We start from the raw sequence: 25,477 nt of genomic DNA on the forward strand, positions 1-25,477 counted from the left end.
ATGTATGAAACAGTTAGAGAGCTAACAACCACAGATTTGTAAGGAGTCATCGTAGGGCTGTTGCTCGTGTTCCACACAATAACTTCTTGCCTTGATTGTCCAGGTAGTACTACTGCCTACCGCTTGGTCCAGTAAAAATTGTTGTGAGAGTGATTCAATTCACCCAGAGATTTCATTTACTGTAAAATCAGTTAATATTTTTATTTCACTTATTTATTCTATACTTGTCTATTATTTACTTATTTAAATGTTTATTTATTTTAACATGAAGTAATTGAAAAAAAATTTAAGTTAGAAAAAAATTTTTTTTTTTAGCTCCAAAGATATTTTTTTCTTATTGTGGATGATAATATGGGGTTATCTTACTTTTTCTTGTTTTGGTATTATAGAACTGTTAAATTAATTAAGGAACAAAGTTTCTCATTTTGTTTAATTGCCTGTAACATTTGCTTATTTACATCTTAAATGTATATACCATCTGTTCTTTTCTATATAGCAAAAATAAAAATAAATAACATAATTTAGGCTTAAGGAAAATTGAGAGGAACACCAGGCTTTATGTGGTTTGTGTGTGAGTCACTGCAGAATCCTAAAGTTGCTGTGGGTCTACACTCTCCAAGCTGCATGAGAAGTGCCCAGACGATGTTCTTATTGAAAGAATTAGTTCTCACTGACCTCGTGTGAAAGTTAGAATGACTTTCTGTCCTTGTCCACGCTGTGTGGTTAATGTTGAGTCATATCACAGAATTGTGTGTTTCTGGGTGGTCATACAGGATCTCACCGAGAAGACCATGAAAACAAGCAGGACAGTAATTCTAATGTGTAGTCGGAGAGCTGGGAACTTAGTGGGTGCTTTTGGAGGTCTTTAAAATACAACTCCTCTCAAAATGATATTATTACCTTCCACCCAGATTTTTTCCTTTTGATTTTGTTTATACTCTTCTGCATACAAATATTTTTATTAACAATGACACTGATTAAAGAATTTTTACATTAGTACTTCTGACAGGCCTCGATATTGTGCTGATTTTGTGCTCTGTGACAGATGCTACCCTTGGCTCTTAACTTCTCTGGTCTTCTTTTAATATTCTCAAAGAGAATAAGAGGATTGTGTTGACTTGAAAATGTATTAGCGATATGTTTTAATTAACTTTTGTATTAAGAACTTTTGGTTCATTAAGGAAAGAAGTTAATACAGCCCAACTGTATGGACTTAAAAACAAAGACCATTTTGTTTCGTTTGGTAAAAAGCATAATTTATATAACCCTTGTTAGAAATAATGAAGAAAGACCATTTTATTTGTTTTTACTCTTATTTGAACATAAACATAATTTTGAGCCAATTCTTTACAGTTTTTTAGAAAGTTTATAATATAGCAATCTAAGCATAATGTTTTTTTTTAAAGTCTTTGTATTAAATTTTCTCATTTTCCTAAACCTAGGATGGTAAGCGGATGTTTGGCACCTATTTCCGTGTTGGTTTTTATGGAGCCAAGTTCGGGGATTTGGATGAACAGGAATTTGTTTACAAGGAGCCTGCAATAACCAAACTCGCAGAGATTTCTCACAGATTGGAGGTGAATGCTGTGGTAGTTCACAAATGTCATGTTTCTATAAAAAATAGATTTTCACATCAGTTTTAATTGTTAAATAAGATAAACAACTGTGGTACATAAGAATTTTTGAGAGGTACAATAACACTTTCAAAGCCTTTAAATCTTTTATGACAACAGTACATTATTATTAGCTATACCTTTAAGAGCTTATTTTCACACATTTTCTAAGCTCCTTTATCTGTCAGAATTACTCTGATTTATCTATGCTTGAGTGAGAGTCAGGAAGTTAAGTAGCAGGGTGTAATGGGATTGGAAGCCGGAGCCCAGGAAATAGCTGACTCACTAGTATCCTCTGGGCTCCAAGTGTCCAGTGAGATTCCTCAGAGGTGAAACCCAGGAGCCACACCTGGAGAACACCCGAGCTCTTGAGAACTCTTTGCTTTTCACAGATGGCTGCTTTATGTTTACTTTGTAGTACATCTTTCCATTCCGGCCGCTCTTCTGAATTTTCCTTTTCCTGCTCCAAGTGTGGCTCATACCTCAGGTGTATTAATGTCACCTAGGAGAGTCCCAGATCCAACCCCAGACTTTCCAAACCATAGTCTACATTTTGACAAGATCCCTAAGAGACGTGTGTGTACAGGACAGTTTGGAAAGCAGGGCTCTAGGCTAGCCTCTACTCTCAGCTGGTGTTGACTCTTACAGGTGACTTCACTGGCTTTGGGTTCATAAACTGGTTCACACTATGACTCCTTACTTTTATGAGTTAGGTAAGTCTTGAGAAACACTGAGACTGCGTTACCCAAACTTTATCTTGCAAAGCCCCTTTGGGGAGGTGTGAGGATAATTTTTGGTGGTCCTCCTGAACGGCTGCATTCAAAGCTCACCTCTTGGCTGTCTTAGTCTTTCCTTCTGAACCATTGCCCAAACTGCAGCTCTTGTGGCCCCATTGTAAGAAACCTGGGTTTTTTATTGGAAAAAAAAAATAGATTTGGCTGCTATTTAATTGCATTGATGGAAATGACATGGCTAGAACAAAACCTACCGAATCTCTCAGTCTTGCTGAGGAGTCTCCTCAGGGGCCTGCTCTGCTTTACTGGGAAAGTTGTGTAAAAGATTCCCTCCTCTTCATTACAGGGATTTTATGGAGAAAGATTTGGAGAGGATGTGCTTGAAGTAATCAAGGACTCTAATCCTGTAGACAAGTGTAAATTAGATCCAAACAAGGTAGGTTGATTCCATTATAGTGATGTGTGGTTGTGCCTCTGAAGATCTTCATGTTGTCTTGCTAGACACGTATTAGGTGACAGATTATCATTGGTGAATAAGAAATTTTCCCTTTTCAGGCATACATTCAGATTACCTACGTGGAGCCATTCTTCGACACTTATGAGATGAAGGACAGAATTACTTATTTTGACAAAAATTATAATCTTCGTCGTTTCATGTACTGTACGCCCTTCACTTTAGATGGTCGTGCCCATGGGGAGCTTCATGAGCAGTTCAAACGGAAGACCATCCTGACAGCATCTCATGCCTTTCCTTACATTAAAACGAGGGTCAATGTCACTCACAAAGAAGAGGTAACTCCACAGTGAAGGAAAAAGAATTCACAAAACTAGTATATTCATACTGAATTTATATGTGGCTTTAGGAGAAGATATATTTCACCCTCTTTGCATACTAGGATTTTACCATTGTTGCACATTAATTTTTGGCTATCTTCTAAGTTGCTAATTCATCCTTGGTTTATGTTTTTTAAAGTGTTTATTGTTCTTTATTTTGATTGCTTTAGGGATTTAGGTTTAGATTTTGTTACATGAAAGCTTATCATGGGTCCCCATTTCTTGTGACATCCTTATCTAAAGCTCACTGGGTAGTTTTCAGTCAGTCACTGATCTGACTTACTGTTCTACTCAGATAATCTTAACACCAATCGAAGTTGCTATTGAAGACATGCAGAAAAAGACGCAGGAGTTGGCATTTGCAACACATCAGGATCCAGCAGACCCTAAAATGCTTCAAATGGTCCTCCAGGGGTCTGTAGGAACAACTGTGAACCAGGTTTGTACTTCTTGCTGTGTGTGCCATTGGCCTACATAGTGGACTTGGAGAAACATTGTAATGTTTACGGCATGACAGAATCGTGGAAGAGTACATATTGGATTAGTCACATGATACTGTAGTATAAATGGAAGTAAATGGAAAAACAGAAGTTTAATAACATCTCAGCCACAGTTTTCATACCTGCTTTCTTCTATACCTATGCTTCTGTTGTAGAAATTTGGTCACTTAAAATTGTCTTTGCTGGATGGTTGTGGTGGCATATGCTCTTAAACCCACATTGGGGAGGCAGAGGCGGGCAGATTCTCTGTAAGTTCAAGGCCAGCCTTCTCTATATAGCTAGTTCCAGACCAGCTGAAACTACATAATGAGACCCCATCTTATAAAACACAAAATTCTTTCATTAAAAAAAGTATACATAATTAAAAAAAAAAAAAGACTCATTTCCAGAGCTGTGTTTAACATATGTGAGCCTCTGCTCTCTTAGATCCTTGATGTTTCTCCAGAGCTTCTTCACACTAAGCTCTATGGAATAAATAATGCGGAATCACCTGGGAAACTGTAATAATATTTTCATATAAGAGAGCACTAGTGGTTTTTATACGTTAGAAGTTGTCATAATATCCCCTGTAGTTGGTTTGCTGAGAGAGCCTTTCTCATGTTTTTAGGCATGGCCCCGACCTTAAAGAAAATCCCCAGTTAAGAGCCAAGGAAACTGTCAGTCAGGTTTTGCGTAGTATTTCTTAACTACTTTTTGGATTAAAGAGCAGTACCAAGAAATGAATGCTGTAGGATATGAATGAAATGAGACCTTTGTACGCTAACATGTTTGTTTCTGCCTTGAAATCGTTTAAAAGGCTCTTTAGTTTAATTTACTGCATCGGGAATAGCCTTCAGAGTGCCAAGAGGAGTTGCTTTTGTAAAATCCAGTGTGATAGTCAGTGGGTTGAGGACGCATTAAAGCATAGTGCACTGATGAAGTCAGTGGTCGGTTCTATGGAAGAAATCTGACTGTAGAAGGCAAGATGCCGATAAGAATGTCATATCTGGGAAACAGGCTGTCTCTGAAGAGTCCCAAGAGACATGCATGTATTCGATGGAAATGCAGCCCTGTGGGTAAACTCCTTGACTCTGAAGAACAAGGACACTTCATTGCTTCCTTTTATCTTTCAGGGACCTTTGGAGGTTGCCCAGGTCTTTCTGTCTGAAATACCTGGTGACCCAAAGCTCTTCAGACATCACAATAAACTGCGCCTTTGTTTCAAGGACTTTACAAAAAGGTAATTGAGGCTTCTTGCAAAAAAAAAAAAATATAAAGAACTTCAAATTAAGAGTGGCCAATACTACAGTTTGAGCTGAGAGCCACAAGGAGTTGTCGAAAACAGAAAACAGGGATTGGTTCACCATGTGAGCAGTCTGTGGCATTTACTCTTTTTGACTAGCAGAGATCTGCACCCTTCTATACCCTAGCTCTCTAACTTGAAAGCTGCTGTTTATCCCCTCCCTGCCCCACCAAAGTATTATTCTTTAGTGTGAGACACCGTTTTCCTCCCTTGGAAAACTGAAAACAAAATGGTGAAATCCTAACTTTATCAGTGGATGTATGCCCCTGTCCAGTACTTAGTCTTTGTGATCTTCGCAGCAAATGAAAGATAATGTAATCTCTCTCTCTCAGAGAGAGGCTTATATACCAGGCTAAACAATACCTAGGTGTCTAGGCTCTCGGTGAATTATTAGAAAGACTTGGAGGACTTGGCTTATAACTGTTCTGAGTCTGGGGAGATCAGATATTAACATTGGGTCTCTTTCTTATTAATTTTTTATATTATATTTTGAAAGTCTCCCTAAGCAAACTAGACAGGTTGACTTGTGAGCCCCAGGAACCCTCCTGTCTCCTGCTTCCTTTCTACCCACCCACCACTGAGATTAACATAAAACCCACCTGGCTCATTTTTCTTGTCTTGTTGTGTTGTTAGTTTATATGTGTGCTAGGGATTTAAGGTTAGGTTATCATGCTTGAGCAGCAAAAACTTTACCTCAATGCAAACACCTCATCCCCAGCCCCAAATAAACCATCTTTTTGCTCTTTATTATTAAATTTGTTCTTTGACTGTTTCACACATTTATGTGGTGTATTCAGAGTTCCTCCACCTCTCTCGTTTTCTGCCCACTCCTGTTAACCCCATTCATCATTTGATGGGTGGTGTAGGTTGTTCCTACTCTTGGTATTGTGAATCATGCTGCAGTGAACAGGATGGGGTGGGAGTGTTCTCTGGGTAGTCAGCCTCTGACCTACAAGACTAACTTTGTTTCTTTTCTGTGTATTCCTGGCTGTGCCATTTGGTAGTTCTATTTTGGTTTTGGTTTTTTAAGCCTTTTTTTAATGTGTGAGTATTTTGCCTGTGTGTGTATAGGTACATCATGTATGTCCCTGGTGCCTTCAGGAAAAAAGAGTTACATATGATTGTGAGCCACTATGTATGTGTTAGGAGCCAAGGCCTGAGCGGCCGGTGCTCTTTCCACTGAGGCTTCTCTCCAGCCCCCACTTCTGGTGGATGCTGTGTGTTGTCAGGTGCAAAGAGGCTGCTCCTTCCCACCTTTCACCATCACTTACTGCTCGGTGTCTCCATAATAGCCGTTCTAATGAGGAAGAGGTAGTTTTGATGTGCATTTTTCTAATGTTGACTTTTTTGTGTGTATTTTCCATTTGCATAACTTCTGAGATCAATATCTGTATCTTGGTGCATTGTTGGATTTTTACATCTGGATTTCTTATGTGCCCTGGATCTTTAGTAGTAGTAACTTTCTGCTTGCTGTTTGGGGAATTTTACCATGACTGCAATTGTGAACAGTTGACTTTTTTAATATGCTGCTGCTGCTGTTGTTTTGGTCTCACACAAACAAGGCATAGGACTCCTGCAGTGTATACTAAGCCCAAACAGACTTTGTTCAGAAGAATGAATTCTTGTAATAAACAGGTCTCCTTAAGCCTTACTGCCAAGACAGAGGACTTTCTCCTTTTCAATTATAGAAAAGGCCCAAAAAATGTTTAAATGCAAAAGTTACATAGCTAGTGCTACCACATGCCTATAAGCCTGGTCATTTGAAGGCTCAAAACAGGAGGATTGTTGTGAGTTTAAGGTCAGCCTGAGGTATACAGTGAGATCCAGCCCAGTTGGGCTTCAGAGTAAACCCTTGTTTCAAAGAAATAAAAAAAAAAGTGGAGTGGGAGGGAAGAAAAAATTAGAGTTAATACTCCATTTTTATTTTTTTATATTAGCTGTGCTTTTTCAATTAACACATACCTCACCATAGTTCACAGCTTACATACTATCTTACATTTTAAGAGAACATTTTAAAATTTATTTTTTACTTAATGTATATGAGTACACTGTAGCAGTCCTCAGACATACCAGAAGAGGGCATGAGATATCATTACAGATGGCTGTGAGCTACCACGTGTTGCTGGGAATTGAACTCAGAACCTCTGGAAGTGCTCTTAACCACTGAGCCACTTACAGCCCCTATTTCAGTTAAATTAGAACAATTATGCAAATAGTGATATTATTTAATCATCCTAAGTACTTTGGTATTCTAGCTTCTGTTTTTCTGTTTGATTTTAAATATGGTATAATTTATGCCACAGCAGGTCTTTTTTTGTTGTTGTTGTTGTTGTTGTTGAGTTAAAATTTCCATCATGAATTCACTGAGCCAGAATACATAAATTTTGTATAGTGTATACCTCAAAATGTCTCCAGTATTAATAATGCCAAGAAATGCAGATGCTCTGGTGTCTGAGCCCCTGCTTTGTGATGTACCATAAGTAGGGTGTCTGATCAGTTTTGAGTGGCACGTCAGTCTGTTTTTACTTACCAAAGCAATACTTTCTGTGCACTTACTTTTGGTCTTAAGTTTTGTCTTTTAAAACTTACACTGATTAAAATAATAATTTCTATACTCTAATGCCATGCCCCTCTTTTCCTCCCAGAAGCAAGCAGTGTCCTGAATTTGTTTTCTCTTTACAGTTTTATCAGAAATCACTGAATCTCTGGGTGATATACTAGTTTACATTATTTTAGAATGTGCTGTTTCTGTTGGCAGCTGTCTGCAGGGATCATGTTTACAAGTGCTGTGCTAGCTAATGTCCGTGTGTTCCATTATGTGACTGTGGCTCCTTCTCTAGCTTCTATAATGTGGTTATTTTTGGAGACTCCTGGCTGTGCTGCTATTGCAAAGCATATCCATATAAAGCGTGTACACAGAAGAATGTCTGCATGCCACACGTGCAGCAGAGCACACCTTAGTGTGGTGCTCTGGGTTCACGTGCTCGTCTACACTTAGGTGATAGTACACTTTTTCCAAAACATATTAACAGAATATGAGTTATTCAGTATTAACACTTTCTTTAATTTTTAAAATTAATTTGTGTGTGTGTGTGTACACACGCACATCTAAATGATCTGGGCCTGCTTGTGCGGGAGTCTGTTCTCTTTTTGCCATGTGAGTCTCTGGGATCAGGTGGTCAAGCTCAGCGGCCTTTTCTACTATAGTGTAAACATTTAAAACTATGCACTTCTCTAAGCATCAGTTGAGCTGTGTGCACAAGCAAGGGGAAGTTTAGCTATACAGATGTAGATATGGCTTTGCTGTGTTGAGCAGCCCACGGAAGCCTTGAACTTGCTCTTCTGCGTCCACCTCTCAGACCTTGTAGGATTATGGGCATGCGCCACCACTTGAGGCCTGTATATTACTTTTTAAAATGTCCTTTTCTTGACTATTTGAATAAATTGGATAATGATCATGATCTGTTTATTAAACCAAACCTTTTCTTTCAGCATCGGGGATAAACAATGATGCCATTGTAATACAGTTAAGTGACACACATCCTAAAGACTCTGATGAAGAAACAGTGGGGATGGTGGCTGGCTTCAGAGTCAGCACTGACAGTTCAGGAGCAAGTTCAGTGATAAGGTCCTTGCCTGGATTTGTGAAAGACACTTCCCAGTACTTAGAAAGCAGAGGCAGAAGAATCACAGGTTCTAGGCCAGCCTGGGCTACACGTTAATAAAATATGTTTTCAACTTAATAAGTACAGGAAGTATTTATCAGGTTTTAAAAGAAACTCAGATGCCTGTTGCATCACAGACAGGAAGCAGAGAGCGACTGGCCACAAACTCAGTACACCTTCAGAGGCACACCACCACTCACCTGCTAACCTCGTGGTCCGTCACGTCAGACACGTGAAGTCTGTGGCATATTAACCCTAAATCAAGATAATCATTCACTACCAACTGAATGGGGTGCGTGCGTGTGTGCATGAATTTAGGATTACAAATTTCTAAGGGAGTAAAAATGTCTAAACATACATTTTCTCACCTTCTAGGTGTGAGGATGCCTTAAGAAAAAATAAGAGCTTAATTGGGCCAGATCAAAAGGAGTATCAAAGAGAACTGGAGAGAAATTACCATCGCCTTAAAGAGGCTCTGCAGCCACTGATAAACAGAAAAATCCCTCAGCTGTACAAGGCTGTGTTGCCCGTCTCTTGCCACAGGTAAACCAAGTGTTTCCCCCGCAGAGCCTGTAGAAAAACTGTTTGAGTTTAATAGTTTTACAGCTTTTTAGTATACAATTTCAGGTGTGGTGTCCCCAGAAATCTAAGAAATCCAACTAGTCTAAGCTTTGCCACTTACCCTTTAAAGGCGAGCCTTTTCTGTGGGGCAGGCTCTCCGGGACAGAACTAAGTCTGGCTTCACAGACCTCTCCTAGACTCTCCCATTCAAGTCTTGGCCCAGCTCCTGGCACTCCCGTGAGAGAATTCACTAGAATGTTTTGTGAACAAGGCCTTCATTTCCCCCACCAGTCATCAGTAATCTATGTAACCTGGAGCTGCTCAGACCAGAGCAGGTGTCCTGACTGTCCAGGAAGCTGCAGCCATTTTCTCCTTTTGACAAGTCAGAAAGGAGTTTTCTACAAATGAATCTCAACTACATGTGAGTGGTCCGTGCCTCCTGTGGAGGACAGCCAAGGAGGTTGTGAAGGTGCCACTGCAGATATAGAGCTTCCAGTGCCTCCAAAATACCTGAGCCCTGGAAACCCGGCTAGATTATTGTTGGATTATTGTCGCAGGTTTTTGATCACCCTTTTCTTTGAAATGATAAACTAATGACCAATTAAGTTGTATGATGAATTAACATTGAAAAGCCATTGTTTGAATATGGATTGAAAATGAAATCTATGCTGTCAGCAGCAAAAACTTAGCCTTTACTTCTTGATGGTCTAGTAATTTTATACTTGTAGATGTGTGAGACAAATTCACACATTCATTCAAAAAAAAAAAAAACACTTCAGCTGTCCACCCTGCCCTCCCAGCATTAGAGGCTGAAGCAGGGCTGTGAGCTCAAGGAGAATCTGGGCCACTTAAGACAAATACTGCCTTAAAAAAAGAAGAAATGGGTCAAGAGCCTGCTCTGTTACAGCCTCCAGGGAGGTCTGTCTCCCCACAAGCTACAGGAACGGGGGAAGTACAGAGAACATTACTCACTTGTGGTAAAACCCATGCTTCTCTTCCCCACACCTATGGGGGAGTTCCTTTCAGAGTTCCCAGTGAGGAAGTAAACAACTTTCCATTTTCCCATCAGTCTTTTTGAAATCTCTAGCTACATGCACCTTACCCCATCATCAGCCCCCGCAGGTCAAGGGGATGGAGATGTAAGGTATCCAGTAATCAAGCACTTGGCAAATTCTACGTCCAGTTTCTTCCTGTGCTAAGGCTGTTCTACCTAGAGGAACTCATCTCCTAGTCTAGTCCTCTAAGTGTTTTTTAATATAGACATGTAATATTTGTTCTCTGAGGAGATTTTTTGCTTTTTTGTCGTTTGATTGTCAAAATGTGATCTGGGACCTTGACTTTGTCCATTTTCCTGGCTTCGTATGTGGAATGGACTTTTCCGGAAACTGGACGCGATGAGCATTTGTAAATGACTGGCTGTAGAAGCAGGTTGGAGAACTGAGGCCTTGTATTATTAAGTTAAACATTACAGATGAGTGCTGCTCTTTTGGGATGTTTCAGAATTTTGTTTTGGCGCTGGCTGGCCTCACTCCTGAGTGCTGAGCTGAAACCTGGCCCTTGCAAGTTATATGTAATAAAATGAAACAATTACTTTGTAAAACAACTTTAAAAATGCTCAACTAATTTCAAATATGGCAAATAGCAATATGTAACAATCCCACATAAAGTATTTTGCAGTTTGAGAACCATCTGTTTGATTCCAAGTTTATGATTAGAGAATTTATGGTACAATATGCTCCTTACCATAGTAATCTTGAATTCTCCAGAAATTGCTCCCGTGGCAGTTAAGGGACAGATAACCAATTGGGCTGCTAAAGTGGCTGTTATAGATGAATCTGAAGCCAGATTGTGACAATGTATGTAAGATGACAGGAAAAACAAAACAAACCTTAAGACTGAAAACAAAAACCAAAAAACTATCCTCTTCTTTTCCTCAGAGATTCCTTCAGCCGAATGAGCCTTCGAAAAATGGAACTCTAAATACACACTTGTTCTGTTCATCTGAAAAGAGCCATGTATTCAACATTAAGTGTGAGGTCTATTGAAAAACAGGACTTGGAAGCAATAGCACTGATTCACTCTGAAGAATGTGCTCCCTGATGCAGGCTGTTACATGTGAGGCTTGTGGCTGTGGTTTCTAACCTTCTGGTAACATGCTGTCATCTTTAAAACAAAGTTTTTAATGATTCAAAGGTACAGTACACATTTACTTATACACATTTATTTATACCATAGCTAATGTTAAATTTATTTACTTTTAAGTTCTTATTTTTTAATTTATATTACCATTTATAGATTCATTTTGAACCATTTTAAATGTAGTAATGCTTATTTTAAAGGTACTATTAAATATGTGAATGTTTACACTAACTTTAATGAGTGGGATTTTAATTTCTTTATTACAGCAGGACAAAAATGAATTGTTTTAGGTTCTAAACTAGCGTCAAACCGCCCAGTTAGGTAATGGTGGCAGACACTGCCCCCGCAAAAAAAAAAAGAGACCTGTTAAGAATTGCCAAAAATATTTAATAAAACATTCTTATAAGTGGTAATATACCAGAACCTAATACCAGTAACATGTTAGTGACAGCAATTTGACCTTTATGAGTCATTTTATTAGTATCAATTTCATGAATCACCAGTTTGAGTTGATTTCTGTGCCTCAAATTAATCTTTACCAAGTGTTTACTGACTAAAACATCAACTAGAAATTTGCTTTAAGGCTACTTGATATCACTAAAGATAACACCAAGCTGGGGTTTCATTGATTTTAATCTATCAGTTAAATGAGAAGTCACATGGTTTCACAAAATGCATAAATTAGTTGCTATCATTAAAATAATTAGCTTCAGTATAAAAAAGGTATACAGTAAAACATAAATGCTTTCTATTCCTGGCACAATTTCCCCAGTGAATGAATATCCATAGGCTCTGAAATGTTTCAAACTTTTTTGTGATAATGTGGCTTACAGAGCCAACAATGGAACTGGTCACTCCCTGACCTCTGGAGTCACTTGAAATGGCATTCTTCCCTCTTTGGTGGGCCGTGGGGTGGCAAGAGCTAACCATTAGGGAGAAAACACTAAGTCATTTGGTTACCTGACTGCTCCTCATCTCAGTGATAGCATGAAGAGTTGTGTGAGTCTGATTTAGTTATGAAATACTGGCTATTTTCTCATGAGGTGCAATGGAGATTTTTCACTCCATTTTGTTATACTTTCTAATAATGTTTTCTAAAAACACAACCTTTCTTGCCTCAGGAATCTCTACAGCTCTGATAGCACAGAATAGTTATTTTTAAAAGTTTTACCAGTGACTCTAAACTAAAGGGAAGGTACAGAGACACATGATCTAATTCCCATCACACCATCGGTGAAGAAATGTTAATGAGCAATCTTTACACTGAAATGGAATTTACTACAGTAGCATTTGTATATTTATTTGGGTGAGTGTCCCTTTACAAATGACTTAAAATTAAGTATGAAAGTTTTGAACCTCTGCTCCATTACTGAGTATTAAAGATAATTTAAGCTTGGCTACTCTCTTGTACATACACATTAATTTATGAACTCCACTTTGATATACACATTTTTTAAAAAAATCACACATTTGTATACATGGTTGGTTGTTAAACAGTTTAAATTTTATTGACCTCCCAGTTTTTAAAAAAAGTTAAAGGTCACCGCTCTAAGTTGATCACTATGTACAGATGGTGCAGAGTATGAAGAGATACAAAGTATCATGTCAGAAAGACTGACTAGAGCAGTGTCATCTACATAAAGTTCTCAGGAAGACAGAGGACTGCAGGTTTTATTCAAGGCACAAAATACACACCTGTGAATATACATATTCTACACTTTGTGCCTGATACAGCCCAAAGATTTGGCTTCATGACTATTATAGAACTAAATATACTGACTGACACTGTTTCTTGGGTGAAAAAGCCAGACCTATAAACATCAAGTAGATAATTACTCCAAAATATGGAGAATACAAATACAAGCACTTTATTTTAAAAAGCAAACACAAAAGATCATGTAAATCCAAAAGTGTTAACTGTTCCAAGCTTCCATTTTGGATCATTTAGTATCTACACGAGTTTGTTCCCAGCTTATCCATTACTAGTCTCTACTAAGGAAAATGATTCTAAAAACTTAACATGGTTTTTCAGTATTTAAAATCTCACTATATAAAAGCCTAGAGAGACCAATAATATCCAATAGCTTCAAAAGATAACTAAAGACTCTTAGGTGTGACTAACTTTACCACCATCTGTCCAGGTCTGTTTAATATTTACAAGGAAAATATACTCACTATAATTTTTTATAAAATAGCAAGTACGGAGTAGACGTAGGAGATGTAGAAGGAGAAAGAGAATTCAGAAAGTCTTTCTCTTCTGTAACTTTTACTTCAGAATCATCAAAGAGCAACCATTTCCCCTCGTACTCCTTTAAGCTTTGCACTACATAGGAAATCTTGTTCTCAAGTCCACTCATGTTAATGCCTGTTTGGTCGCTGGATTCCTTGTTCCTGTCAGATGCCTGGGCCCCACTGGTCTCATTAGTTTCAGAACTTCTGTTGTCAGTGAGTGGTGTCCCGACCAACTTCTCAGGGTTAGATGCTTTGTTGTACAGTTCATAATCTGCTTTGCTCTTCTGTCCTCCAAGAAGTCCAATGCCTTCTACAGTTTTTTTGTTCAAAACTTTACTTGGTTGGGCATTTCCACCAACTCTAATTGATACTTCATCGTCATAATTTTCAGCCGTCCCCCGTGCTTCCTCCTCATTCAGTGGCTCTGGCTTACCTATTTCACACATCTGGTCAATCACAAAATTCCCCTTATCTAGTTCTAGACTGTTAAGGTCAGTGACTTTAACTGACGCAGTATAGTGCCCACTACTAATAGTAATGCCGCTGTGCATAACAACAGCAAATAATCCATAGCTGTCATTGGTCGGCTTTGTGCTCCATTCTTCTAGTGACAGTTTAAGAGGTGTCAGTAAAGGTGTGTTGATCTTGGAAAGTCCACCACCATAACAATCAAACCTTTGGAAGGAAAAAAAGGTTTCCTGTAATTCTGTTTTGAATATAAATTTTTATACACAATGTGAAACCAAGTAATAACTCTTTAATGTTTAGCTATGAGCAAAAGCAGAGTAAGACTTCAATTTTGAGAAAAATGCATACAGAAAAAATATTAAAATAGAACTTAGAAATAACAGTGCACCAACTCTGGCACTTGAGAGGCAAAGGTAGGTGAATCTCGAAAGTTCAAGGCCAGCCTGGTCTACATAGCAAATTCCAGGCCATCCAAGGCTACTCAGTGAGACACTATTTAAAAAAAAAAAAAAAAAAATTAACTGATGTTTGGGTGATTCTGTGGAAAGTATATTTTCTTCATTCTTTTATTAGATTTGTACACTAGGAAATTCGCATTTTTAAAAGACGAAACGGTTGAAGCCAAATCTTCTATACATTATTTTATTTTTGGTCTAGTTATTTTAATATCTGTTATTTAAAGAGAAGACCATACATCGCTTTGATGACATCGTGTGAGGACTAAGACGAGTCTCTCCTGATAATTTCAAACAAGTCAATAAATTCAGAAACCATGAAGTATACAGTTGCATGTCAGAAAAGACAGATTATTCAAAGCAGCCAACTTTTACCTATTTTTTTAAAGCTTTTGGACAAATTCTCAACTATAAAATTTCCCAAAGTTTCCAGAGATGAGTTGTGTTTCCTAACTTTCCTTAAGACTGAAAGTTTTACTTTTCCACACCTGCCCCCACCCCCAGTTTTAGGTGTGGTGGCTTACATCTGTAATCCTGGCTAGAGTCTGACACGGGAGGCCAGCCATGTCTGTTAACAGTGAAACCCTAAGAGAAGGAGGGGAGGAATACATTATAGATTTCTCAGCTAGGCATGGTAGTGCATGCCTTTAATTTCAGCACTTAGGAGGCAGAGGCAAGTGAATCTTTGAATTCAAGAGAAGCTCTGTCTTGCAGGGGGGATTACTCTATTTCAGTCAGTCCCACTGAAGCAGAATTCTACTAGCATCTATAAAACATGGAGAGACTCCTGAGACCTGTACTGGGTTTTGGTGCTATATTCAAACCCAGACTCTTATCTTTGTTCGACAAGCACACTGAGCTGTATCACCAGCCCCAAAAGAGCATGTCATGTAGTTATGCCAAGAACCTGCTTAACTGAGAGCAGAGTCAGTTCTCACAATGACTTCACCTGGCACAGCACTGCAGACAAAGCCACCGTCTCCCTCAGTTCATTCACAATACTCACTCCAAGCCACTAGCAGCAAAGCACTTCAGATGAATAGTGATAACTTCAGGCATTTTATCAAACAAGAGACTTCGCTCTGCTTCCGTATAATGATGGCAATTTTCACAGAAATATTTATCCTCTCCTACAATTCTCTCCACGGAAGCAAACTGTGAAATTGCCCATCTCAAGGTCTTCATTTCTGTTTTTGGCTCTGGAGAAACTGTAAAACAGAAAGAATTGTTCACTCATAAATATCTTTCAGACACTGAAAACTTAAACCAGGTTTCATGTACATTATCATTCAGTGTGTGTGTGTGAGAGAGAGAGAGAGAGAGAGAGAGAGAGAGAGAGAGAGAGAGAGAGAAAGAGAACATGAGCGAGCAAGGGAGCACAAAAGCCAAATGAGCCCAGTCTCAATTCAGTTCATGATTCCTCAAGACACTTCCATACGTTTTATGGTTTACACTGAACACAACAGTAGCTCAAGTAGTAATTTGAAATGACTTCAGTTAGTAAAATATTGAGGTCTCAAATGTTAAAGTATTTCATTAGTAGAAATGACAAGAGGCATTGAGAGAACAGGAAGGACTCTAGCTACCCCACCACGGCCCACACAGCCCTGTCTGCTCACCTTCAGAGCTCTCCTCGACCTTGGAAAGCTCGTCCTCTTGCACTGGAACACTAATGTCCTGGAAATCTTCTCTTCTTTCCGTTAAGCTCTCACATTCCAAACAACGAGTCCTTAATACTAGCTGACCTTGAAACAGTTTCTCTACTAGCTCAAAACCAATCTGCTCTGCACCTAAAATGAAAATGAGAAAATGGTTATACAGATTTGCTTTTCAGTATAGCTCAATTCATCAAATTCCCACCGAAAGCATATCGTGAACACGAAACCCATTTTCCTCTCATTAAACAGTGCTTTATTCATGAAATGTAAAGTTTCTACCCCAAAATTTTTTTAATACGAATTACTATAAAGTTAGCTGTGTCTTTAACTTGCTTCCCAAAGACATGTCCTTATAAAACTGTAAAACTGCCCCAGAGAAACAAAAGTTCTAGAGCAATCATCAACCACATTAACTACATATTTTCCCTAAGGTAAGTACATGTGTAAGCAAAACCAAGCAAAGCAGTTATATCTCAGGCCGAAGATTCACTGAACTTAGTTTCCCTTGAGTTCATATAATACTGCACAGATAAAGGCAGACCCACCCCCAGCTTTCCCATTAGAAATAACAGCACTACATAATTCATGTTCACAAACTCAAGTACAATGCTGCCAACACTACAGTGACATCCAGTGGTAAATTAACTTCTCAAAACAGAATCTTAAATCCTGTCTATTTCTGTAACTAGTCAACCTAGTAACTGCACCAACCTTTGTTTACAGACTTAGCTTCACTACTATCCACGGGTGTGACACTATTTCCTGGAGATGCGGGTCCACCCCCGTTAACTATGTTGTCACTTCCGTCCTTCTCCAAGTCCTCTTCAAGATCAACCTCATTTTCCTTAGGTTGTCCTTTGGAGCGCTGGTTGGTTGTGATTTTGCCAAGACTACAGAACTTGGAAAGAATGCTGGGTTGCTTAGTGGCTGGCTTTAACCAATTTATTTTAACTTTTGATTTCTTCTGTGAGGGCTTTGCACTCTCGTTTTCAGAAACACACTTGGGCATGATTTTAGGAGAAACCTCCAGTGTGTCTCCAGTAGCTTTTCTTTTTGATCTGGTTTGTCTCTGGTTTTCTTCCAATGGCTGGGGTTCCCTGGACAGTTTAACCTTTTTCTTCATGTTACCCGATTCACCATCACTTTTCCTTTTCCAGTTCCCTTTGGGGAGTTGTTCTTTGAAGTCCTCTGGACTCCTCAGACTGTCTGTCTCTGTGCTGCTACGTCTACTTGTTTCCTCTTTCTGAAGAGATGTTTCTTCAACCTTGCTGGATAATTCAGCCAAGTTTTTTATTTCTTCTTTTTTTAGGAGTTGGCATGTTTCTTGAATGTTTCCCAGAATACATTGCAGCACTTCCTGTGCATCATGCTGTAGATACCCTTCATACATAGGGTTGAGTTCCCTATGAATAAAAAGCTCACTTTAGCTAATTTTAGTTTTATTTAGTTTTTATTTAGTAACATCAAAGAAAAGTTTTCTATTAACTATTTTAAATAACCAAAAACATTCTAATTTGAAACCTCTTACCTAAATTTACCCTTCAGAGTAAAAATAAATGTTACCACATATGGTATCATCATATAATGCCATCATCACCCTCTTCTACATATCCTAACCAATACTGACAGCGTTTTACCATATACCAGGTTTTACTTAAAATGCTGGTGTGTTGCTCTCTAGCAGTTATAATTTATTACCAGGAACTACTAACATGCTAACATGGTCATAAAGCTCGTTAAGATGCAAAATAAGGGTCCAAAATCAGTTCTCGGCCACTTTCTTATGAGGTCTCTTTACAAAGCTAAATAAACATCCCCACATCAATTCAATAACTGAATTAAAAGTCTTTCTACATGTTTGTGTGTATGCGTGCATGCATTCACAAGGGTGAATATGTGTTTTAAGCAATACAAGTATTTGGAGCCTGCAGTTTTTATGCATTTTATATACAGATCTACAAGTTATAGTCTTTGGGGTACTAGGTAGTGATCACTTCAAACTTCCCAAGTCTTCTTAAAGATCACAGTTAGTTACTTCCTTTAGGTTGTTCTTTGGCGCACTTGTTATTTTCCCCAGCATATAGAACTTGAAAAGAATGTTTAGTGGTAGGCTTAAACCAATTTACCTTTTGATTTCTTTTGTGTCTTACACTCATGTTCAGAAAGACACTTGGAGCCCTAGCATGTACAAGTCTGAGGGTTCAATCCTCAGTATCATAAAAATGAGTAAATACGTTAATACCTTGGGCCTTCCTGCCAAGACTGATTTAGTGTGAAGCCCATATACCTGTTTGTTTTAGAGTGCAGTATGGCACATAAGTAGGAGTCATCTACATAGGCCAGTATTCTAATCAAGCAGGAGTCTTTTGACAGAAAATTATTTCACATCAGGAAGACTATGAGTAAGGAATATAAATAAATAGGCTAATGTAAATTTGAATCAATTAATTTAGTAATTTTAAAAATCAGCTTTGAAAGCTTCTGGGTATAAAAAGGCTGTGAGCTGGAGCTTCAGTTGTCTTGCCATTTACTGTTTGTTCATAAAGAATCATAAAACTGTTATGTTAACAATCATAATACCTGAGTGTGTTAAGCAGTCGCCTTGGCTGTGTAGCAAGTTCATCTGTATATTTCTCTGGATTTAAGAGAAAACTAGCCTGAAGCTGTTCAACTGAAATTATTAAGGACTGTAAACTGCATATAAGCTCATAACTTGCCAAAGGATCTTCTTTGCAGCTTCCCTATCAAGAAAAAACAAACAAAAACCCAATTTAATTTATAAACATTAAATAAGTACCCCTTCCCTTCTTGGCCTCACTGAACAATATAGCTTTTCTAAATTTAATTTCAGTACAGCAAAATTTCTATTAATCATACAAGTCAACTTTTTTCCTTCATTTTTTTTAAGTTGCTTTCCATATGGACAATAATTCTCTAATCAGTTTTCTCTTAACTTGCTTACTTGCAGTTGAGGCTAGGGGTATGACTCAGTGATAGCTTCATTTGCATATGTAAGGCCATAAATTCAGTCTCCAAAGGACATTAGCGTCAGTTACTAGAGTGGATAATAACCTGGTACTCAAGTGAGACACTTGTGATTGTGAGGGACAAGTGATACAAATATACAAGGCTAAGAATAATCTGAATACAGTTCTGAAAAGCTGAATTAACAGAAATGATCTGTCACCACTGTCCTGAACTCTCCAGAGAATCTATTACCTTTTTATTTAACAAATAAATGTAATTCCTCCCATTAGTTTCTTGTTGCATGTATGTTGGGGGTGTGAGGGTTGTTGAGACAGGATTTCAGTGTGTAGCCCTATCTTGCCAAAAAGTCACATCACCATGGAGACAAACCAGGCTGGGACTAAATGTGTGCTGAATCACCATGGCCTTTGCTTTATAGCTTATTTTGCTTTTTAAATTATGTTCTTAATCTTTTTACCTTATCCTTCTGATTAGAGTCATCCTTCAGAGCTTCTTTCTTCCTTGAAATAATATTAAATAAGTGCTTCACTCCAGTCTTAAAGCCAGGACAAAAGTATAACACCTACAAAAGAACACTGTTTTAGTGCTGAGTAAACAACACTTAAACTCACTATGTCTTCTGTAGGGCACGTTTAATGGATATTACCCAAAACTGACACTGAGACCCTCAGCAAACAAGTTCTCTACCCCACCAAGAGTAACCCACATCCCTCGGCAGCACTTAGCCCCAAACCTAGGTAATACTAGTAAGATTAACAGGACAAAAAACCCACAACATTTTAATAGCACACATAAAAGTTGACATAATACCAGGAATCAAACAGTAAAAGAAAAGTTTGGCATCTTCTCCTTAGCCAGTCTATCCAATTTCAGCATCACACCTTTATTATTTTTTCTTACCCAAAGAAAGTAATGTGCAGTTTGAGTATTATCATAGTCTATTTTGGTTTATTTACAATTTATGACAAAGTATGGATTAAAGCCATTCAGTAATCTAGAATTTTCAGAAACATTAAACATTACATCATACTACCTGAAGAATACTATTCAGATAACAAGTATTGCCAAGGTTATTCAGTCCCACAAATGGTAACAAGTTTTCTCTCTTCTCACAGCTTATTGGTGAGGACTGTGCTGCAGGAACAACCTGATCACTGTTAATACAGAGGGAAGAGAAAGTATAAAGATGTGGCATCTTACAGTAGAAATACTACTTCCCTAAACAATATTTTTACAACAGGAATGTGATCGCTGAGCTGTATACCCAACCCACAACAATTACTGGTGAAGCACTCATGCGCTAAGATTCACTTTTAGTTACACAACAGACTGTCCATTTGTTGAACAAAGAGGTACCATAGACTCTAGCTAGAACAATTTGAAATATTCACTTTTATTCTCTTAATGTAAAAATCACTCTGTTGTAATAAATTCACACGTAAAACCATGCATCTAGATTAAAGCAGCCACTCAAAACAAACCTTGTCCAGTCCTATAGGACATCCACTCTGAAGCCATGGAGTTCCAGTTAGAGCTTTATACATCTAATCAATTACATTTTTGTGTACTTACATAACATAAAAGAGGGGTGTGGGGGGGGGAGTTTAGACTAGAAAAACAATTGTACTTCATGTGTGTTCCTTTCCTCCTTCCATTTCTTCTTAGTGACTAAAGACTTTATGTGCATTAAAAAAACATTGATCTTTAAAATTTAGTTTCAAAATAAATGGCAACTGTCCTGCCTCTAGCAGATATAAAAGTATTCTTGGAGTATAACCAAAACCTGTTTTTTACAGACACTACACTGCAAAAATTATCAAGCAGTGTTTACCCTATCCCTACTACACACACTTTTGGGGGGGGGTCTGGTCTTTTTTTTTTTCCCCCCAAGACAAGGTTTCTGTGTAGCCCTGGCTGTACTGGAACTCAATCTGTAGACCAGGCTGGCCTTAAACTCAAAGATCCACCTGCCTATGTCTCCCAAGTGCTGGGATTAAAGGTGTGCCGTGCGCCACCAACACCTAGCTCCTACTATAATTAATCTTGATAATGCAAATCCATGTATACCTTCTTTTAACCACTGAGCACAGAACCATTAACCCACAGTGCCCTCACAGAATAAAGTACAGAAATACACTCAGAATAAAATACATACATCTCAGATCCTCTAGATTCACAAGCTTTCTCTTCATTTTCTTGAGAATCAGTGAAGTCTAAGGCTCTTTTAGTTTCCTTTTTCTGAAAAAACTTCAAAGACAGTCTGTTCTTCTTGGATGGACTGCCTCTTGAAAGCCCATTACTTTCACTAGGTATGACGCCAGGCATTTTCTTTCAAAATTGCAAGGAGTTGACGAGAATTAACTTATTGAAGGAAGCTGTAATCACCAATTAAATCTGTTAATCACATACAAAAAGATTTCATTAGTCCTAAGCTATCGGATGTAAGTAAGGGACAAGATGGCAATTGTGAAAAATTGATTAATGCTTTCAACTTTCCTAATACTGTGTCCCTTTAATACAGTTCCTCATGTTGTGGTGACCCCCAATCATAAAATTATTGTTGCTACTTCATAACTGTAATTTTGCTGTTATGAACCCTAATGTAAACATCTGATATGAAACCCCCTGGGGGGGTCTCAAACCACAGGCTTAAACACACACACACACACACACACACACACACACAATCTAACTTTGTTTAAAATTGCTACTAAATTCTTACTGCCTTAGAATGTGTATACACATGCATATGTGTGGGTATGTGCATATTTACATGCATTAAGGGCCATATCACAAAATACCCATTTAGTAATATCATCCATACAATAAAATCATAGAATTAAGAAGCAAGAGCTCTGGGCTAGTGAGATGGCCCAATGGGTAAGGGCACTTGCTGCTAACCCTAACAACTTGAACTTGATCCCAGGAACTCAACTTCTCAAGAATACCCTCTGAACTTCCTGTGCACAGCCATAAACACACAAACAAGAGGTTTAAAAAATAAAAATAAAAAGGCTTAAACAAAATTTCCATTTGTTTAAAAAATTTCCATTTGTTAAAAAATGGTAACTGAACAATGGTAAAAATCAGGAATGAATGAGAGTAGTGGAGACTCTGGAGTCTCTCCAAGGCCATTTGTAGTCAGTGTGAATACTCTACACATACGAAACTGGAACAGAGCCGGGAAAACTTGCTCTGTCTCATGTGTGCTAAAGATTACAATGTACTCTAATTTTCCATTGGAGTTTTGTTCTGAGACAGGGTCTCCCTGTGTAGCCCTGGCTGGCCTGGAACACAGCTCTACCTGCCAGCCCAGGGCTGACAGGAAAAGTCCTGTGGCCCACCACACCCAGCTGTTTCTCAGTTATGTGAATAGAAGCTGCTGAAAGAATTTTCTACCCATTTCAAGGTAAAACTTTAAAATGAAAGGGGGAAAAGGGATATGGAAATATTTGCGATACTTTATAGAAATCTTTTTTATTTGGAACATCTAGAAGAAAAATATATCCCAATATTCCAAAAATATAAAAGCGTCTCAAATTTAAGAACCTGAGTAGTAAGCTGGGGTACAAACAAATTGACTCAAATTCTATACCTAAACATATCACTCCAGACTCAATGTACACTGCAGTGAAACCAGTTTTGGGACCAACTCAGGAAAAACTGGACAACTGACAAATTTTCCCATCTTGTCTGAAACTTAAATTTTGTCTCCTGGCCCCTAATGTTCTTGATGTCCTGTTAGGGATGATAAACCAGCCTTCGAAAAACTGTCAGACTTGTCCAAGCATTAATGACTCTAGAAAAGTGTCTTTCTGGGAGCCAATAAGAGGGGGGAAAGTCATCAGCTAGCTACAACAGCGGGCGGTCAGCTCAGCCAGCCATCCCCTCTGGGTCACTCTAAACAGCTACCCAGCACTAATGGTCACCGAGAGCGCGGCACTTTCCAAGGTGCCCAATCTTAGCTCTCCACTTCCCTTTTAAGTAAGAGCTTTCGGTCAAAAAAGCCTCTCCAGAACTATAAACCACGCTTCGCACAATCAACTTAACCGTAAGCCTTCTTGACCCAGTGACACTGTGAATCCCCAATCCCATTACTTTTCAAGTCTGTGTACAATGATAAGGATCTAACTTTTTTTCCCCAAGAAAAACGTGAAACAATAAAAACAAGCTCTTGGGCGCAGGGTTAAGACACGTGGCGCCGTACACACTTCTGGAGAAACTGTAAGTCAAGAAAATGCGCGGTAAAATTTCGCAAGCCCCGACCCAGGACACTGCGATCACAAACACCACTTCTCCCCCAGACCTCTCCCGTTTCTAAAGGCGTGGGCAAAGGGGCACTTGGGTCCCGGGTGAGCTACCCCGGGGGTCGCCGCGCCCGCCCGCAGCCCCCCGCAGCGCAGCCCGAGCCTGCGGGGGGCCCTCCCCGCCGTCAGCACTTGCTCCGCAGCCACGGGCCCCGAACCCCAGGCCCTCCTTACCCGGTCATGGCCCTGAGCGAGTCGAGTCCCCGGCGCCACCGCCAGGGAGACCAGCCAGGCAGGCTGCAGGCGCGACAGGTGAGCCCCGCCGCTGTCCCGGGTGAGGGATCGCTGGTGGGCGCCTCCCGCGGGGGGAGTGACCATTCGTCCGCGGAGCGGGAGCCGGGCCGCCGCTCCGTCCTGCCCGCTGCGGCCCCACTACATCCCCGGCGCAGCCCTGCCGGGAAGGCTACGAGCGCACAGCGGCGGCGGCGCTCCCGAGCCGCAGGGTCCCCGCTCGGCCGCCGAGGGGAACTTGGCGCGTTTTCCTCAGTCTCAGGACCCCCGCGAGTGAACCCCCGCCCGCGCCAGCGCCGTGGCTGGAGGTGGCGTCCACGGAAAGTGCCGGTTCTCCTCTCCACGTTGCAGAGGCGTGAAAGGCGCGAGCCGCCGCGCGACCCCCTCGCCCCTGGCACGCTCGGCTCCGGAACCAGCTGGAACGGTAGTTCCTCCCGGGGCCTAACGGGTTCTGCAGTTTAAACAGCGCAGGCAGCGGCACGGGCAGCTCGCGCGGGTCCTCGCAGAGGCGCGCGCTGCGCAGGGTGCCGGGCTGGCGCGCAGGAGGCTCGCTCACGCCCTCTTTTTTTTTTTTTTTTTTTTTTTTTAATTCTTTTTAAACATTAGTACTTGCGAGTTGAAGGGGAGGGAGCTTACGGGTCGGGAGATGGGACAGAGTGACTGGGACAAGCCCCTTCCTTGGTGCTCAAATGCACCAATCCAGGATGAACAATTTCCTAAACCTCATTCCTCCGCCCCACCAGGAAGAACCAATCAAAAGTACCTATACAAAAAGCCAATTAGCGGGCAGAAAAGGCAGTCTGGCCAATAAAAAAAGTAGAAGGCGCTAAGCCCAGCCAATCTTGGGTGGGTTTACGGCGTCCCGGAGCGGCTCTTTCCAAGCTCATTGGCGCTCCAGTGCGCGCTTTCTCTCCGGCGGTTAGAGTTCCGCTTTGCGTTTTGTTAACACTGGGAGGTGGCGACCCGGGAGGGTGTGGCTTCTGGACAGAGTCCCGGGTGCAGGCCAGCCTCCTTCCTTCTTTCTCTTTTTTTAAAACTCTGGAGTGCGCTTTCCGGAAGGGTTACCAAAGATGCTCAGAAAATGGCTGACGGACTTGCTAACTGCTAGGCACTTGCTGGACGTCCAGTTTGCCGATGAAGCTGCGGTCCATCCTGTCCCAAGCTGTCGGATAAGAATAAGCACTGCCTTAACTAGACCGTGCACAGACGAACGCCTCGGAGCCTCGGTCCTTCTACCCTCTCCCGCAGGCTGCGCAAGGGTTTTAGTTCTCAGCCTGGTCTCGCGGCTGGAGCTTCAACGGGTTCTGGCGCGAGCCGGTACCGAATGACCCACAGGCAGCCTCACGGCCTCACCTGGTTTGGGATTTGGTACTGTATGGTGTATGTTTTGTGAGATGATCTCACAGTATGGTGCTGAGTTGATGAGAACTCAATGCAAATCCGTTCGAGTGGGTTTGGTTTGGTTTTGTTTTTTAATGCCCACTGTATGCTGCCCTGTGTAGTACCTGTTGCACTGCACTGTTTTCAGTATGTTAGGAATAACAAGTGAATGAAATGTACTCCCTGATTTACACTCTACAAGAGACCGAAAATAAACTGGTTATTTGAAATAGTCTAAATGGTAGATTTTAAAAGGTAACAGTTTGGTCATTTCAGTGGGATACTGTAGAAAGACAGCTCCAGGAAGGTCTCTTTGAAAGGGAGGGACAAAAGGTCCATTTGTGGGAGAGAAAGAGACAATATAAGTGTCCACAGCACTTTGGGAAAGTTTGAGGACCTGGTGCTTGGAGAATAAGGAGTCTTAAGTAAG

General features: G+C 40.0%; 2 protein-coding genes across 6 annotated transcripts in view; one reads left to right on the forward strand and one right to left on the reverse strand.

Moving 5' to 3' along the window:
- The window catches only part of DOCK7 (dedicator of cytokinesis 7), a 174,791-nt gene extending 163,374 nt beyond the window's left edge, over window positions 1-11,417 (forward strand). For 2 of the 4 annotated variants that reach the window (XM_080921575.1, XM_080921577.1), the window contains 7 exons: window positions 1,452-1,577; window positions 2,694-2,783; window positions 2,903-3,139; window positions 3,477-3,620; window positions 4,794-4,900; window positions 9,004-9,171; window positions 11,127-11,417. In XM_080921575.1, the coding sequence (XP_080777701.1) occupies window positions 1,452-1,577; window positions 2,694-2,783; window positions 2,903-3,139; window positions 3,477-3,620; window positions 4,794-4,900; window positions 9,004-9,171; window positions 11,127-11,169 (915 nt within the window). In that variant the 3' untranslated portion in view covers window positions 11,170-11,417. Of the gene's footprint in view, window positions 1-1,442; window positions 1,578-2,693; window positions 2,784-2,902; window positions 3,140-3,476; window positions 3,621-4,793; window positions 4,901-9,003; window positions 9,172-11,126 lie in introns of all 4 variants that reach the window. The other 2 variants (XM_080921576.1, XM_080921578.1) reach the window with 1 other exon arrangement.
- Window positions 11,418-12,872: 1,455 nt separating this feature from the next.
- Window positions 12,873-24,073, reverse strand: USP1 (ubiquitin specific peptidase 1). Of its 2 annotated transcripts, none has more exons than XM_080920767.1 (9): window positions 23,611-24,073; window positions 21,285-21,504; window positions 20,163-20,283; window positions 19,587-19,691; window positions 18,722-18,882; window positions 16,853-17,544; window positions 16,103-16,273; window positions 15,490-15,691; window positions 12,873-14,235 (listed from the first exon to the last, which is right to left on the reverse strand). In XM_080920767.1, exons 2-9 carry the CDS (start codon window positions 21,452-21,454, stop codon window positions 13,503-13,505), a joined length of 2,355 nt encoding a protein of 784 aa, XP_080776893.1. In that variant the 5' UTR covers window positions 21,455-21,504; window positions 23,611-24,073; the 3' UTR covers window positions 12,873-13,502. The 2 variants fall into 2 exon arrangements, with proteins under 2 accessions (XP_080776893.1, XP_080776892.1); XM_080920766.1 differs by having other exon boundaries at window positions 21,285-21,523.
- Window positions 24,074-25,477: the final 1,404 nt, after the last annotated feature.

The sequence above is a fragment of the Micromys minutus genome (genome assembly GCF_963924665.1).
Source record: "Micromys minutus genome assembly, chromosome: 9".
NCBI lineage: Eukaryota > Metazoa > Chordata > Mammalia > Rodentia > Muridae > Micromys > Micromys minutus.

What these genes read in the sequence shown, in the direction of transcription:
- USP1 (XM_080920767.1), bottom strand. Translation starts at nt 21,454, where the DNA reads ATGCCTGGCGTCATACCTAGTGAAAGTAATGGGCTTTCAAGAGGCAGT. An exon ending in AGCTAAGTCTGTAAACAAAG is followed by an intron (nt 16,274 to 16,852) that starts GTTGGTGCAGTT and finishes TTTTCATTTTAG; the next exon opens with GTGCAGAGCAGATTGGTTTT. An exon ending in GGTCGAGGAGAGCTCTGAAG is followed by an intron (nt 15,692 to 16,102) that starts GTGAGCAGACAG and finishes TCTGTTTTACAG; the next exon opens with TTTCTCCAGAGCCAAAAACA.